At 34.2% G+C, this 17,387-nt stretch overlaps 2 protein-coding genes and 2 long non-coding RNA genes across 4 annotated transcripts; 3 read left to right on the top strand and 1 right to left on the bottom strand.

Annotated features, from left to right (window-relative positions):
• The first annotated feature begins 4,480 nt into the window (after nt 1-4,480).
• On the top strand, nt 4,481-5,093 carry LOC111377995. Its single transcript, XR_002699798.1, has 2 exons — nt 4,481-4,744; nt 4,878-5,093. It is a non-coding gene; the product is annotated as an uncharacterized LOC111377995 (long non-coding RNA).
• Nucleotides 5,094-6,243: 1,150 nt separating this feature from the next.
• Nucleotides 6,244-6,994, top strand: LOC111377994. Its single transcript, XR_002699797.1, has 2 exons — nt 6,244-6,621; nt 6,707-6,994. It is a non-coding gene; the product is annotated as an uncharacterized LOC111377994 (long non-coding RNA).
• Nucleotides 6,995-8,477: 1,483 nt separating this feature from the next.
• Nucleotides 8,478-11,183, top strand: LOC111377993 (zinc finger AN1 and C2H2 domain-containing stress-associated protein 13-like). The gene is made up of 2 exons (XM_023001156.1): nt 8,478-8,803; nt 10,185-11,183. The coding sequence occupies exons 1-2, from the start codon at nt 8,705-8,707 to the stop codon at nt 10,926-10,928; spliced, it is 843 nt and encodes a 280-aa protein (XP_022856924.1). The 5' UTR covers nt 8,478-8,704; the 3' UTR covers nt 10,929-11,183.
• Nucleotides 11,184-13,785: 2,602 nt separating this feature from the next.
• On the bottom strand, nt 13,786-17,377 carry LOC111377992. The gene is made up of 3 exons (XM_023001155.1): nt 16,680-17,377; nt 15,044-15,330; nt 13,786-14,716 (listed from the first exon to the last, which is right to left on the bottom strand). The coding sequence occupies exons 1-3, from the start codon at nt 17,368-17,370 to the stop codon at nt 13,793-13,795; spliced, it is 1,902 nt and encodes a 633-aa protein (XP_022856923.1). The 5' UTR covers nt 17,371-17,377; the 3' UTR covers nt 13,786-13,792.
• Between the last annotated feature and the right edge of the window lie 10 nt (nt 17,378-17,387).

The raw sequence follows: 17,387 nt of genomic DNA, 5'->3' as shown, positions 1-17,387 counted from the left end.
ATTTCAAATGTTAGAAATTTATTTCAATTAAACTTTAATTAATATTTTCAATATTAACATTTATTCGTTGATCATTTAAATAATCATGTAATTATTGTTCATTATTTATTTTTATGCATTTCAATTAATTATTTATTCCAATTGATTTTCATTATTTGTTTCAATTGTTTATTTAAATTATTTGATTTAATTACTTATATGGAAAGATTAATTAAATTATTTATTGAACAAGCAAACGTAAATATTTAATTATTTAATTCAAATGTTAGAAATTTGTATTAATTAAATTTTAATTAATAACATTTATTTATTTATCATTTAAATAATCATTTAATTATTATTTAAATGTTCATTATTTATTTTTGTGAGTTTCAATTAATTATTTATTCCAATGATTTTTCATTTCAATTGTTCATTTAAATTATTTGATTTAATTACTTATATAGATCAATTATTTAAATTATTTATTGAACAAGTAAACGTAAATATTCAATTATTTATTTCAAATGTTAGAAATTTCTTTCAATTAATATGTAGTTAAATTTTAATTGCGTATTTTGATTATTAACATTTATTCATTATTTACATTTTTCTTTTATCATTTAAATAATAATTAAATAATTATTTAAATAATAATTTAATAACATTTCAATTATTTTAATTCTCATGAAAAAAATTAAAATAAAAAATTAATACTGCAGACGGCCCAGCTTGGCCGTCTGTTAACAGATGGCACAGCCCGTGCCTCTGGCGATCTCCGGCATTCAAACCCTAAAAAAACTTACTTTTTACTAATTTTACATATTTTACGAATATTTCTACCACTATTTCTAACAAAATAAGCCTTTAACATTCAGGTTTAAAGAATACTGAGGGAAAAAATAATCAAAACTTACTTTTTTCGCTTTTAATGTTGGTCGGTCGATCTCCTTCCAAGAAAAACTCGTCAGTCTCCTTGTTTTTTCTTCCCCTTCTTTCTTCATGTCGATTTGAGAGTGAAATGTTAGAGGCAATTTTGGGTTTTCAATATTTTTACAAATTTTTGAATTTTTCTTTTTTAAACAGTAGTCAACTATCATTTTTTAAAATTGTATCTTTTTTGTGGCTATCTGCCACCATTTCCACTAACGTGCATACCTTCATATAAATCCAGTACCTCCACCCTGGTTCACCTTATTATTTCATGTTAAATCGAAGTAGAATTACAAGCTTGATAAATGAGTCGGCCACGACGTCTGAAGCATTCGTTCGAAAATACAGGTGCACAACCAGTGTTATACGCGTACTAAAACATTAGTTCTATTATATAAAGGCAAACTCTTTTGTCAGGCTTGTCATTCTCCTTCTTTAGCATGAAACGACGACGGCTGGGGCCTGGATACCATTTGCCTGACTCCGACTGCAGTGCGGCGAATTGACCGATGACTACCTGGATATCCTAGTTCGTATTTGGAACCCTAATTAATTTTATTATTCAGTTAGGATTTTCATAAACTACGATTTTTGTCTCAATATTTAGGGTTTCTTATCGCTTGTCCATTGCCTATTGGACCCCATAACCACAAGCTATTTTTCCAGCAGATATGGTCATATTGAAACCCTATCATTAAAATCAATTCCTTCATTTTTTTTTTGGTTGACTGTTTGCACGTTGATTTTATATTCAAACCGGGTGATATGTATGCTTATTTATGATATGCATTTTTGTTTATTTATTTAAATTTTTTTTTTTTTTTCACGCAAGTGCTTAGTTCTCTTACTTTTTCCTTATTCCTGTCACTTCTATATGCAACTTCTGTCCCAAATTAATTGTAATTTTGTTCTATACTTCCTGGGAAATATGGTTAAAAAATTATACCATTTATATGCAGAGCATTTTTGGCTTAACTTAAAAGCTCAAAAAATGCGTTCTTTCGGCAAAAGAAGCCATTGTTGGGCTGTTAAATAAGCTAAGCATGCTCTCAAAAAATGGGTTCTTTATACAAAGTAAGCCATTTTTTGGCGGTTAAATAAAGCATGCTCTTTAGAACTTCTGAAAATTACTATGTTATTAGAGGGTTCTGTTGGAAAATGTGAGAGAGAAGTAGATGCAAAACAAGATTTGGTATGTTTATGAACAAATAAATACAAGAGCATGATGCTAATATTTATTCTTGCCCACGAGATTTGGTTATCTGACATGCAATTTTATATGCCGCCTCCAAATTCTTCGGGTATTATTTGTTCATGCACGTGATATGTATGTGTTTTGTTGGCCCTGAGATTAATTTTATTGTCTGGGGGAGGGTTTTAGTTAATTTCTTTCGAGGAAAGTTTGATGACTACCTTAGGTAAGGGGTAGTCGATAAGACTTTAACTCTGTCATGTGTATAAATTTTAGCCCAGCCTGCTTCTAGTTTGCAGTTTACATTTCTACATATTTATTTACTTGTTAGTTGCTTTGTGTTGTCTTGTTTCCACTGCTATTTGACAATTTCCTTGAGACACTTGTTGGCAAGAATGAAAGAGAATTTTCACGTAAGCAAACAATTAATGAATCGGTTGGAAGGCACTTAACCTGCGTGGTGCAATATTAGTCTTTTGATGGATGCTGTCGGACTGTTTTTTGGCATTTGCCTTTCTATATATGTAGGCATTTATCTACTTTGTCAATAAGCCTTTTATAGTATTCAAAGATTTCTAGACTTCACAGGCCTTCTTTCGCTGTCATCCCACACTTGATCAACGATTTGTCGTTTTGCTCCTGCAGTGAAGCTTATCTTCTCTACATCTTTAGCTCATCTAAAGCATTGAAAATTCTTGATGACCAATCTCCTTTCTCTTAGATATTTGAATTATTGGCCTTATCCTATTTTTGTTTTTAATAACTTTACTGCTAATTCTTCCTTCCGCTCATTTGCTTTTTCATTATCTACATGTAACTGGAAACCCTCCTATAGTTCCATACTTGACTATGACCTTTATTAAATATATCCAAGACTTACTGAGCCGCAGCCTCAGGGCAACTGGGGTTCGCCCTGTAGTCTTGCCTTTTTAGGACCTTTTTAATCTTACTCGGCTTTTAAGGCTGATATTTTTAATAACCTAGAAAGTTTTAAGGTTTTTGTGTTATTTTAAACACGACTGAACCCTAGAAATCTGAAATGAATTGGAGATTAGATTAGAGGAGAAGTGAAAAGCTCATGCATGTCTTAGACCTTACTCCTACAGCTAAAGTTTGATCCCTTCAAAGTGATGTTGCAAGTTTTTGGAGACAGATGGTCTTTAACATGTAACTTCAATCGTCCTCTCTTTTATTCACTTTTGTTGTCTGTAGGTTTTTCATTTTCTTTTGAAGTCAAGGTACTGAGAAATTTTGCAATTAGTTGTTCAGTTGTTTCATTAGGTTCATCTCTAATTACTATTCAACATCCCAAAATGCTTTATTTTTTTATTATACATTCTCGAGACCCTAGCATTTATTTATAGATGGAGGAGGATCTGTTTGGGAAGTAAGAATTCCTTGACTTTTTTTATTGTGAAAGGAATTTATGTCGCGGATTAAATCCTAATTTGAATTCCGATAACAATATTGGATAAAGTAAAAACACACATTGTTATCGCATGAAGTAAAAACATACATGCAAATATAGAAGCATAAATATTTAAGGATAATGCTACTTGTACTTAAATAGTTATATAATGGTTTACATATAAATGAAGCCCCTGTTTGGCTCCTATTATTTGAATTTATAATGTGGGGAATAATATTTTTTTGAAGATTGTGTGGTTGAAAGTAGGAAAGAGAAAAAATTAAATTAGATTGAAAAGTTTTAAAGGGGGCCAAACGGGGGCGAAATGTCAAAATTTTTTATTATTTGTTAAATATTTGGTTTAAAAAATTTTGATCCAACAATATTTCATGATATCATTCGTATATATATTAGCATGTAAATCTATTATGTACATGTAGTACAAATTTAAAGTGATACTTGCTCAGTTACTTACACTTGCTAATGCACCTGTATGCAGTGTAGAAATATGTCACAGTTTGGTACAAGAATAAATGCTACATTTGTGCTCACAATCAAAAATATTGTTGGATAATCAAGTTTCAAACTCTAATATTTATTGACCCATTCTGGTTTGGTGACATGGATAATGTTTATTGAATTCAATATAATTAACTAAAATTATATTCTTTTGCTTTACTTCGTTGTCTCCACATCATCTTCTTCCTCACCCTAAGTTTCACGCCCCACCACTAAATTCAGGTTTGGCCCATAAAATTGAGGCCCCACTCTGCAAAATGCTACCAACTGGTAACGCTATTTTGTACTTGTGTTCTTTTCTTCAGTAATATTTTTCTATTGAAAGGTCATAAAGGTCTTTTCAACGAGATTATTAAAATATTTTACTTAAAACGAATTTTCTTTTACATAAATTTAGAGAGTAAAACTATTTTTCCTTGCAGCTCTTTGCATCCATTCTTCTTCTTTTGTACTGGTTTTTAGAGAAAAATGTATTTTTTTTTATGTTAAATCGAAGTAGAATTACAAGCTTGACAAATGAATCGGTCATCGGTTACAGGCGCACATCTAGTAGTGATACATTTTATCACACTTACCTAGCACTATGAAACCGACTTTTTGTCAGGCTTGTAATTCTCCTTTGGTGGCATAAAATGACACCGTACGGTGACCGGATCCTCTTGCGACTGAGCCCGGTTCCAAGCGATTCGATCGGCAACTCAACAGCCTTCCGAGTTTGTATCTCTGAATTTAAGGAAACCCTGATTATTCTTCTTTTTATGTAGTTAGGATTTTCTAAATAAATTTTTTTTTTTTTTGTTTCGGCTTGTTTATTGGATCCAAAATCACAAGCTATTTTTCTTGCAGATATCGTCCGATTCAAATCCTACGCGATTATCTGTTTAAATGTTAGATATTGTGATTGAATTTTTGGAAAGCTTTTCTTCATTCGCATGCTAGCATTCTCTGTGTATTTTTCTTTCTTTCTTTTTCTGTATTTTAGTCACTTATCAATGTCAAGTTCTGCACTTTGTTATTGTAAATTTTCGATAAAAATGAATAAAATTTCTTATTTCTTTCGTATTTCTGTGTTATTAAGATGTTCTGTTTCAGTGTCAGGAAAAAAGATGATCTGTTTGACACGTGGATGATGAATGAATGCAAATTAGGTTTGGTTTGTTTATGCCAGAATAAACACAAGATCGAGATGGCACTGATTCTTGTCCTTGAATAATCAGTATAGAAAACTCCATGATGCCTCCTTTTAATTGCTTCTTGTACTAATCGTGCTTGAATGTTTTGGCCTTAAGGTTAATTTAATTGTCTGGGGAAGGTTTTTAGTTCGTTTGCTGTCTCGTGTTGACTTCTTCCGCTGGTGCTTAACAATTATCCTTGTACTCTTTTGAATAACTGGAATTTAGCAAAATGTGAAATAGAATTTCTAGTAAGCACACAATTGATGCATGGTTAGGTTATATTCAACGTGCGTGGTATAATGCTAAGAGTTTTTTTGACAAATGCTGTGGGTGGGGTTTTTTCATTCATCTTTCTATATTAAGTAGGTGTTTTAGCTACTTCAATGAGCCTCTTATAGTATTTGAAAGATTGAGACTTCACCGGCCTTCCTTCATCTAACACTTCATCAACAGTTGTTTTCCTCCTGCAATTAAGCCTTTCTCTTCTTTACATCTTTAGCTCATCTAAAGTATTGAAAATTCTTGTTGACCAATCTCTCTATCTGTTAGATATTGGTCGCATTTTCCTATTTTTGTTTTCTAATAACTTAAGACCGCTCTAGTTCTTCTGTCCGTGTTATTTACTTTTTCATCATCTACGTATGATTAAAAATCCTCTTGTAGATCAATACTTGAGAATTACCTTTCTTCCAACATGTCCTGGACTTACAAAGGTGCATGCCCCAGGGAAGGCTGGGAAGCTGAATTTTCTGTTCTTTGTGACCTTGTTTTAACCTGCCTCAGCCATGGGCTGATATATTTTTCCTAGACAAGTATGGGCTATCTTAAAAGCTACCAACCTTATAAACTCGAAAATAATTGGAGACTAGCGAAGTGAAACGCAACTCATGCAGTAGACTCATAAAACTAAAGTGTGATACCCTGCAAAATGATGTTTACGATTTGTCAGAGGCAGATGGAGGGTGGGCCGGGTGGTAGGTGACCTACTGACCTGTTACATGTAACTGCACTCATCTCCTTCCCCCCCCAGAGGCCTGGTTGTGGGAATGGTACTTCGTTTGATCATTCTATGTCTCTAGTTGCAAATTAGTTACTTTGTTTGATCATTCTATGTTTCTAGTTGCAAATTAGACTTTTAATATTGTTTAAAATATATAATTATGCGTGTTTTAGATGGTTATTGTTTACTACGAGGATAATTTTTAAGATTATTTTACTTGTTTGTGTTGAGGTTTATGCCTTGCCCCTCAGAGGAAAAAAGTATCGAAACCCAATTTAGTCTTTCTCAGAAACAGGTCACACCCATGACCCATTTATTAGTTATCCCTGTATCCACTAGATAACAACACGCCACAAAGTGAGAACCATGCGGTGAAAATTTACACATGCAGAGTGGTATTAAAGCTCATTACGAGGTTCCTAACTTTTCAGTTGAACATATTTTTCCACCTAACATTTGTTTTTGTGTTGTCATTAATGAAGTTGTGATTAACTCTCCAGGAACTCTGTACCTTTAGCCACGTTGAGGACTCCGTGCACGATGAAACAGTCACGATTGATCTACTCTTCGGAAGAAGCTATTGCATTTCGGAGGTGGGATAGTGTGTAAGGGGTAAGTTTAAAACTAAAAAGGGTTCTAATGGTGAATAATGGATGGACTATGTATCATTCATCATTTTTGTGTAATGGACTCCTTTTGTCCATTGCAATATCAATTATTATTATTTTTTACACATTGAGAAAATGTTAAAATTTCGTACTTGCAAGTTGTGATGAATTTTCAATCAATCTTGCGTCCAATGTTAAATTAAAATATTGACTTTATACGATTAGTATGGCATTTTAACCTTTGTAGGTTACCAGTTAGTTTCTGAATCTTTTTCCTTCTTTACAAAACTGTAACCATCTGTTTGTAAATTATCAATGGTTTAGATTTGAACAATACTAGAATTTAAGATGACAAATAATTAAAGTCATTTAAATATCATGATGCTCGATGCTTGCAAGGTAGCTTTCTTCAATAATATCAGCCGTTCAAGACATTTTACGTACAAACCAATCTTATTGTTAAATGAAAAACTAGAAAGTGGAACCAATCATTTTTATTCAGTAGAAAAAATAATATTTCTGCTGGGAAAAAAAAGTGCTCGAGGGAAAAATGAAATAACAAGTCGAAGAGTGAATGGGGCATCTTATGTGATTGGACTAACTTATTGAGAGACAATTTACTTGATAAAATTTTAAATATAAAATTGTTTCAATCCATGAGCCTCTCTATATGAAAACTACTATATGAATAATGCACGTCTCTCGGGGCATATTTCAGTGGTGCAAAGGACAAGTGTGACGTATATTTAACTTTGTTGGCAGCCGTAGCGTGAGGGTTCGATTCCTGAAATTTGAATTGTGACTCTTTGTGGGCACCAGTGTATATACAGCTCTTGTTCCTTGATATGCTGGAGCACATCCTTCGATTAACCTCTTTCACGATATTCTAGGAACAGAGCGGTGGGAGATTCTTAATGTTGGGGTTCAACCTTTTTTACTATACGAATAATGCACTCATGCTCGTATCTTTTTCTCTGTGGATCCATCTTTTGTTGAAATTCTATACCCAAGTCATTTTAAGGACTTTGTACCGAGTGAAATTTGGAATGATTAATCCCTGCTCTGAATTCTCTCGAGATTGGTGAAATTATGTACTCGTACTTAATATTGAGAATAATATTATACCTACATATTCGTGTACACATGAACCTCCTTCTATGGGAGAGACATAGCATTTTTCGCTCTTCAGGGCATAGCTTAATGGTGCAAAAGACAGGAATGATGTTATCTCACGCCTTGTTGACAGTCACAGTGTGAGGGTTCAATTCCTGAGACATAGAATTAAATTCTTTGTAGACGTAGTATTTAGACAGCTCTTGTTCTCTAATTTGTTGGGGCACATTCCACGATTTAACTCCTTCACAAAGCTCTAGGAGCGGGACGATGGGGGCCTTCAAGATTGGGGTTCAATTTTTTTTTTTTTTGACATAGCATTTTCCTAATATTGAACTCCTGTTTGATTCTCATTATTTCCCCATTAAAATAAAAAATATGATCGTTATTTATGGCTATATTATTTGTTCTTATTTTTACAAAAATGGGAAATAAATGTGGATAGTAGCATTGGTAGTGGGAGAAAGTTGTGTAAAAGAATTGCTGTAAACAATTTGGCTATATTCGGACTTCTGTCTAATTTCCCAAAAAACAACTAAAATAAAAATATATAAATATAGGACGACTTTGAACGGATCTTCGTTCCATCTCCTATTCCGCGTTATCATTTTCATCTCTTTTGATTTTCTTCCAACGCGGAAATGGGGAAGAACTGAATCTATTCTCACTGATTTTCGTTTTCAAATCCTCGTAAATAGTCAATTGTTATCTACCCAATTCAAACCCCATAAATAGTTATTTTTATCTTTGGTTAAATTCATTTTCCCGGGAATATTAATGGGGACTCCGGCATTTCCAAATCTCGGGAAACACTGCAGCGTCGAAGTTTGCCGGCAGATCGATTTCTTACCATTCACCTGCGATTGTTGCCACCAGGTATGTTGATTCAAAATATCCCTTCTTTTGTTCAAACTTATTCCGTATCATCAATTTTTTAGTAATTGGGATTCCATTGAAGGTGAAATTCATTGGGTTTCACGTTTTATGATGAGTGCCAGGGAAAAATTTTATTGAAGCCGGAAATACTGTCCACTTTACGGTTAATTGCACAATATCTCATGATTTTTACTAGGATGGAAGTTACTGAGATTTTACTTTTATCTTACACGGGAGAAATGAAATAAATGGATATGAGGGGATTTTAAATAATTGTTAATTAGTCTGCGATTAATTCAATGTTAAATTTTCTTTTGAGATGGAGTGTTTAAGCTTACATATTTCAGGCAAAATATTTTTACAGTGATGGAACTTAGTTTGTTTATTGTTTACTAAATAAAATATGAAGAGGTAAGAAATCGAATATGTTATCATGGCCAAGTTTAATGTCTAGAGCCGTGCTATAAATGAAAAGGTGAGCCTGGTACCATGAAGGAAAAGGTTGGAGGAATTTTTTCTTCTCCATCAAGAGGGGGAAGATGTTTTATCTATTTTTGTGTCCCCTGAAATTAGTGAAACTTTTGAAGGAAAGAATCATATCTATTCAGATCTGTCTCAGCGAGAGATTTTTTTTTTTTTTTGGATCTTTGAAGTGCAATACCTTGGACTCGAGTTACTCGGTGATATGAACAAAAGGCTCATCATATTGTGAGTGGAAGAACAAGATAATTCATGAGAGAATAAGTTTATGTATCTTGAATGCAATTAAAAAGAACAACCATTTTCTTTATAAGTCAGAGAGGCGAGAGAGCTGTAGGAAAGAAACCATACAGAGTAGAATGAGTTATGTACAAATATTGCATACTCTCTCTTTTCCTTTTCCTTTTCCTCTTCCTTTACTCCGTTAAGTTGACATTCTTTGCCCTTTTCTTCTTCTAGGCACACGTGATATACTGGTTTTGGCTCAATTCTGTCCGGTCAAAACTTTAATTGCTTGTTCTGTAGAGAACAGTTCTCTACATTATTAACGATGAATATGAAGTTAAAATCATGTCAATTGGATTGTACAATCCTGTCCACTACTGCGCACCATACATGCATTAAGGACATCAACTGTCAGTAGTTTTACCTGTGCAGCTAATGATATCTGTCCAATAAGATGGGAGGACATTGGTAATATTTGTGATTGACATGATTAGTATCTAGGTCAATTTTAATAGCTTCAGCTAATATATTGACACACAGCAATTCTCTAAGCAAGAGTTATTGGTTTTTCCCTTTTAGGTGATGTTCATTTCCATTTGTTAGCTAGCCTTTCCCTTCGACATGATTATTGTATTTTTCCTTACTTATGCTAAATTGCACTGGATAATTCTCACAGGTATTTTGTCTAGAGCACCGGAGCTATGGTAGGCACCTATGTCCCAAAGCCAACAAACATGATGTCACCGTGGTCATCTGCCCCCTCTGTGCCAAAGGAGTTCGCTTAATTCCTGATGAAGATCCGAATATCACTTGGGAATCGCATGTAAATATTGAGTGTGATCCATCAAACTATGAGAAAGCCACAAAGAAAAGGAAATGTCCAGTACCCAGATGCAGGGAACTCTTAACATTTTCGAACACAGTCAAGTGTAAGGATTGTGGTGTAGATCATTGTCTGAAACATCGGTTTGGACAGGAGCACAATTGTCCTGGGCCTAAGAAACCCGAAGCAGCTTTTCAATTTATGGGCTTTCTAAATAGAAGCAGAAAGGAGGAGCCAAAGCAAGCTGCCTTCTCATCTTCATCAAAGTGGGCTACAAGCTTTCTTAAAGCCGCTGAAGCTGGAATGGCACGTTTAAGCAGTGAATTCAACCAGGTGTTGGGCAGGGACGGAGAAGGGCAGAGCAGCAGCAGCAGCCGTGGTGGGAGTGCCAGTGGGCAATTCGAACAGTGTCCGCAGTGCAATTTAAGATTTTCAACAGTTGGGGCTCTGGTGGATCATGTGGAGAAAGTACACGAAAGGAATGGTGTTATGAAGGTGACAGTCGACGTATGCCCCAAATGTAGTAAAGGATTTCGTGATCCGGTGGCCCTCGTGGAGCATGTTGAAAAGGAACATGGTGGCGTTTCAAAAGCTTAGATAGAATTCATTGTTGAACGAACATGGTGGTGTTTCAAAAGCTTAGACAGAATTCATTGTTGAAATTTGAAGATGCAAACATGGCTGTTCTTTTTCTATACATTTACATTTTATTAGTCTTATGACAGATCTCTGTTAAATTTCGAAATTTGTGTTTCCACCCTTTTTTTTATTTTTTTTGGAAAAATGTGTTATTAAAATCATATTGTTTTTCTAGAATGTTTACTCAGTTGAAATTGAAATTAGGGTGAATCTCACATCATTCGCTAATATGTTATTTGTCAATATTTGACTTTCTAAATTGCTTAAACTGTTGTCACTCGATATTTATTATTACTCGATATTTATTATTGCGTTATGGCTTGTCTCATTTAGTGGATGAGAAAATGTTAAATGGGATGGCTCATCTTTTAAATAAGTACGCATGGAACAATTCTATGTAAGGCATGTATTTGTCATGTTACGGAGTCTTAATGAATTTTTCAGATAAAAGCCATAATTGAGGACTACTAACATCAAAAGATAAATGTTGGTTTAATAATATTAAGAAATTAAAGTTGGAGACAGAAGCTCAAAAATGTGTCAAGGTTAAAGACGACAACTTCAATTTTTCTTAAAGCGAAAAACAAGTCGAGAAGGAAAATAAAGAGTTACCATAAAAGCAAAACGACATCGTGTATCCGATAAAAGCCGTAACCCACTCCACGAAATAGTATTTTCTTCGCCTCTCCCTCTCTCGAAATCCATACGGGTAAGAACTCCCTTTCCAATTTATAGATTTCTGTATACAAATATATGCATATGTGCTTATGTATACTTGTTTATTAGTCTGAATCGCGTAGTTAGGATTTCATTTGAACATTTCTCATATCACGAATTTATGGTTCATGTTGTACTCCATATATTACTAAACGCCATGCTATAGTGTAACAATCTGATTTTTCGTTGTTTATTTGATACATTATTCTCGATTCGGGGATTTCAACGCCTGATTTTATGCTTCTACTCCATTGGGATCTGTTTGACTATAGAGAATATTAAAGGAGAGTATTTATTTTTTTAACTGTTCAAATTGTTGATAGAATGATATAGTACTCTTGTATTTGCCTATTTCTATTTATGTCCCAGTGTATGTGGATTTACAGTTTAGAAATTTATGTAATGGAGGACAAATTGTAATGTTCATTGCTAAGTTTTCTTTTGACAGTAGAATTTTTATGTGGATGAAGATGTATAAATGTGAAGTTATTTACATATTGAGGAACCAGATCTAGGTCTAATTCCTCTTCTCTTTTTAAGAGTTCATGTATCGTTGAGGCAATACATTTCATTCTATTTTTTAGTAGGTCTTTTCATTGTATCTCTATCGATTTCTTTATGTTTTGAGATCCCAAAGTATTGAGTCCATGATCTGCAATCCTTTTCTTGCACTGAAAGATGAAAATACCCTTTTCTTTTGACATTGGATGATTTGGGAGGATTTAAAGTATTCTAGGCTCTACCGATGTTATACACAAATATAACCTTTTGCTCACTAAAGAGTAAAGACAGTTTAAACACTTAGCGGAGTAATCGATCCAGTTAAGTAGGAATAAGGATTACTTTTTAGTTGTTATTGATGGTGGTGTAGAATGACAGAGGTCTTACTTAGCCTGCTATACTTTTTCCTATATTAAATAACAACCTGTGGCTTCATATTTCTTTACTCAGTTGGAAATTGTACTAATCAAATAAAACAGAGGAAAAAAATGAATTGTGTTTTTGATCTATCTTTGTATTAGAATGCTATAGTTCCTCCTGGAATCTTCTCAATTTAACTTAGTTGGAAGAGGTAGGCTTTGAATCGAACTTGATCTTGAGCTTAACAATCGAGGATGTAATTTTGTTCTTGATATGAATATTTTTTGCAGCTGTTTGAGTTCAAAATGGCAGCGAAATATATTCTCTCTTCAATCATGGGAACAATTGCAATTGCATATGTATGCGACAATTTAATTGCTGACCAGAAGATCTTTGGAGGCAAGTACTTGCTAGCTTCTTTAAACTCAGTGCAATGGTTTTATGGTATGACCTTTCTCGAATTTCATTTCAGGCACTACTCCGAAAACTATCTCAAGTAAAGAATGGTGGGTAGAGACTGACAAGAAGTTTCAGGCATGGCCTCGTACTGCTGGTCCCCCTGTGGTCATGAACCCTATCAGCCGCCAAAATTTCATTGTCAAGTCCAGCCTTGATCAATGAAGTACTGCTTCCTAGTCTTGGTCCCTTTTTCTTGTTTTTAGATGAAGAATTTATTTGTTATAGTTATTTAAAGCATGGAATGAAGTGAAGAGTGAATCTATTATTGAATTTATGTTTTGTTTGCTTACATCGAATATGAATTCATAATAAGTGTTGTATGCTTGGCATACTTATGGAATTATTTCTCATCTTTCGCAAATTTGCTCGCTTTTTGGCTGTTATGAAATCTATCTAGTAATTTTACCTCTTATAAAATAGCTTGTTTAGTTAGGTCTGGATTTGGGGGAAAAAGAAGAAGTTATACTTCAAGGAGGCTTTACCTGGAATGAAAGAATAAAAATGGATCCATGAAGGTTTAACTACTATTTCTGCTTCCCAATGGTATGTTTCGGGCTCTTAACGCTATATCTACTAAACTATGAAGAAGTATAGATAGTAGAAATACAAGTTCAGGAGGAAGACATACATTTAGTTAAATCAGAAGATTTGGATGAAATAAAAATTAAACAATAAAATCAATTGAACTGTAAATGTATACTATACAGACCAAAAAATATATATATATATTAAATAAAGAAAAAAAGTAATAATAATAATAATAATAATAAATGTGAAATGAAAAATTAGGCCATCTGTCTTGCCTTTTTTGGTTCCTGCTCTGATTCTTCTTCAATATCACTAAAAAAATGTTCATCAAGAGGTATCGGTGGTTCAATATGAAAATTAGTAAAATATTCTAGATCAAAAGGTATTCCAGAATTATCCGTTGAGGTCGATACTTTCTCACAGCCACTGAGAATATTCCAGAAGTCTGGTTGAGACGAGGTTGATTCTTTTTTGCAGCCATTGGGGATATTCAGAAAGTCTGATTGAGACGTGTTTTGAATATTCAAAACGTCTGATTCTTCCAATGCTGGCGTGTTTATCGCGCTCACATTATTCTTCTGCATCACATTATTGTTATTTGTATTTTCAGAATTTAATGTCGATTCTTCCAATGTTGGCATAGTATTTGCATCTGCATCAATGTTGATCATTCTCGCTTTATCCTGCTGCATCAGATTATCATTACTAGAATTCAATGTGTATTCTTCCAATGTTGGCGTTGTATTTGCATCTGCATCCGTTTTGATCATTTTCGCATTATCCCACTTCATCAAATTATCATGACTAGAATTGAATGCAGATTCTTCCAATGCTGGCATGATATTTGCATCTGCATTGGTGTTGATCATTCTCCCGTTATCCCACTGCATCACATTGTCATCACTAGTGTTTGTTGCGGACTCTTCCAATGTTGGCATAGTATTTTTATCTGCATCAGTGTTGATCATTCGTGAGTTATCTTGCGGATTCAGATTATCATCATTAGAATTTAGTGCAGAATCTTCCAGGATTGGCATGGTACTGCTGCCAGCATCAGCACCGTTCAATGGCTGATCATGATTTTCTTGATCGATCATTAGTTGATCACCACCTTCTTGATTGTCATCTCTATCGTTACCTCCTCTTGTTCTGTATATTTTACACAGAACCCACTTGTCCAACTGCATGAAAATAAAATTGTAGCATTCTTTTCTTACTAAAGCAATAATAGATTGAATGAAATTGATAACAACCAGTCATGCTTTATAGTGATTAGCCCTTGTGTGAACCTAGACGTAAAAAACGAACCTCAAAAAACTCGTTTAATACAGTGTGAACATTAGGTTGATGAGAAATGAACCAGTGTTGCTCATCAAATAATTGATGGACGGGTTTCAATTAATTGATGGATGAGTTTATGATTGTATCGGAAATTTCAATAATTAATAAATTAAATTAAAATTCATGTAGTCGATCTAAAATTACAAGAACAGAATAGTTTCACGTACCTTCCCGGGGTTTCCTTTTGTACCGGTGAATGGAGCATCACTTTTTAGCTGAATTCTATATTCATGCATTTTCAAATCTGTTCTAGGTCCTTTTTGATGCTTCCCTTCATAAAAATCCAATACCAGTTTGTATCCAATGGGAAGATTATCATGAAAGATGGTCTTATCAATTCCGGTGGGCTTCCAGTACCCATTGACGGCGCTGCGTCGCGGCCGCTTCCCTTTGGGATACTTCCGTTCCCTTGACGTAAAGAAGTACCATTGTCCTTCAAAACTGTCATATTGCTCTGCAAATATGGAAATTGTATTGTATACAATAAATATTTATAGCGAAAATATTCTTGTTGGTTACTCAAGTTCAAGTTGATTTAAAGTTTATCAAAAACTTTACTTTTTGTTTCGGTTTGATCACTCAGTGGAATTCTGTTATTCATTCAAACAGAACCCGTAGACGTTCCATTAGAAAAATTAGCAAAGTTTAATTGAGGGATCAAATTGAAATAAAAAGTAAACTTAGAACACTTTAAAGAAAATAAAATTTAATAAGTTGAGTAACTAACAGAGGGACTACTTATCTAAAAGCTTAAATGATCCAATTAGGACATGGACATATTTATTTTACTTAATTTTATTGTTGAGCATACTCATGCAAAAATTTACGAAGTTCTTGTTCTAAAAATTTTTAAAAAGAGGTCATAGTCAACAATTAATTTTAATTACATATTTAATGGGCCCACAAAATTTATCTATCTTTCAATTATAGATTTCATTAATTTTTATCGAAATCTACTAGAACTTTTATTAAAAGCCTTGTTAAGCAAACTTGGAATTACTTTATGGTTTCTCAGTAAAAGATAATCATTGAATTAATTCTTTTATTTTTTGGTGCCCTCGTGCATCCATAAAGACAATTACTTATAAAATAATTTGTCTAATTAGAAATTAGTACCAGGATTCAATTTAAGTCCGTTTTAAGGAAAATGTCATGTGTTTGAATATTATGGATGCGATTGAAAATCCGTAAAGGATTAGATGAGCTCAGGCTCTCCCAGTATGGAAAGTATGTAAATTAATGATTTTGACATAGAGGCTGAGTTATTACAAAAAACGATTGTTTTTTGTAACGATCTAGCATCTATGTTCAGGCCGTTAACTTATGTACTATCTACTTTAGGAGAGTTTGAGTCTATCTTACTCCTTACGATTTTCTATCGCGTCCTCACGTTTCGACATTTCGCTTAAAACTCACTGATTTCTATACTTTCCTAGGACCCTAACCCTTGACATTTCTCTTAAACTCTCCTAGAATTGACAGCATATAAGTTAACGACTTGGATATGGGGGTTGAATCGTTACATAAAAATGGCAAGTTTGGCAAGGATGAATGCTTTTCAAGACAAAAATTGGACAATCCCTAGAAAACCCTTTAAATTACATAAGTTAACTTTAGAATAAATGTAGCCATTTTAGAAATTATATTTAACACAACTCTAATTGTTTTCATGCCCTATTTAGCAGACAGGTAGTTGATATTACATCGACCATTGCCATATTTAGTCTTGTCCAATATCGTACTACAAACGTGCTTTACCAAAGTTGATCAATAATTAAGCATTATATTCAGAGAGAAACATACCAATGAGTTCGTAAGGATTGGAGTCATAGATCAGGACATCGTGAATAATCCCGTTACACGGTAAGGGTTTGTTCTCAACCTTGTTCTTCAGGTACTCATTTACCAATTCCTCGTCCGTGGGTAAAAATCTATAGCCAGGAGGAAGATTCTGAATTACGTTTTCGCTATTCTGTGGAATAATTTCTGCATTATTGGGCATTAATAGATTGTGCTCGTTCTGAGGGAATTGCTGAATTGGAACATGATTCTGGTGTGGCTGAGAGTTAATGTTTGTTGTATTATGTAGCATCATGTACCATAACTCCAGCGGATTGTTAGTACCCGGTACCGCCGTGTTCTGGTGGACAAGGTTCTGCTGCACCTCCTGGTCGAGGCCGCGGACGACGGGGTGGTCCATAGGACTATATTCCATCATGTTCCGGTAAAGCTGGAGGAGTATCTGATTTTGCTCCTGTTGCTGGTGGAGGTACTCGAGCTGCTGATGATTGTAAGCATTGTGTGCCACCGCGTTTTGATCATGCTGCAAAACCCCCTCGTGGGGGCCGACAGGGTAGTTCTGGTGTCGCTCCTCCCATAGGCTGTGGATGGTAGTATCATTATCTACAAAGCTTTGAATAAGCAGGTGGCGGAACTCATCCTCCTCCTGCTGCTGGGGGTTCAAGGGATCAGAATGGTTATTTTCACTGTCCATTATGATACCTGAGATAA

This window comes from Olea europaea, unplaced genomic scaffold (assembly GCF_002742605.1).
Source record: "Olea europaea var. sylvestris unplaced genomic scaffold, O_europaea_v1 scaffold1753, whole genome shotgun sequence".
Taxonomy (NCBI): domain Eukaryota; kingdom Viridiplantae; phylum Streptophyta; class Magnoliopsida; order Lamiales; family Oleaceae; genus Olea; species Olea europaea.
The sequence above is the reverse complement of the archived record's forward strand: the minus strand, read 5'-3'. Positions and strand labels throughout refer to the sequence as shown.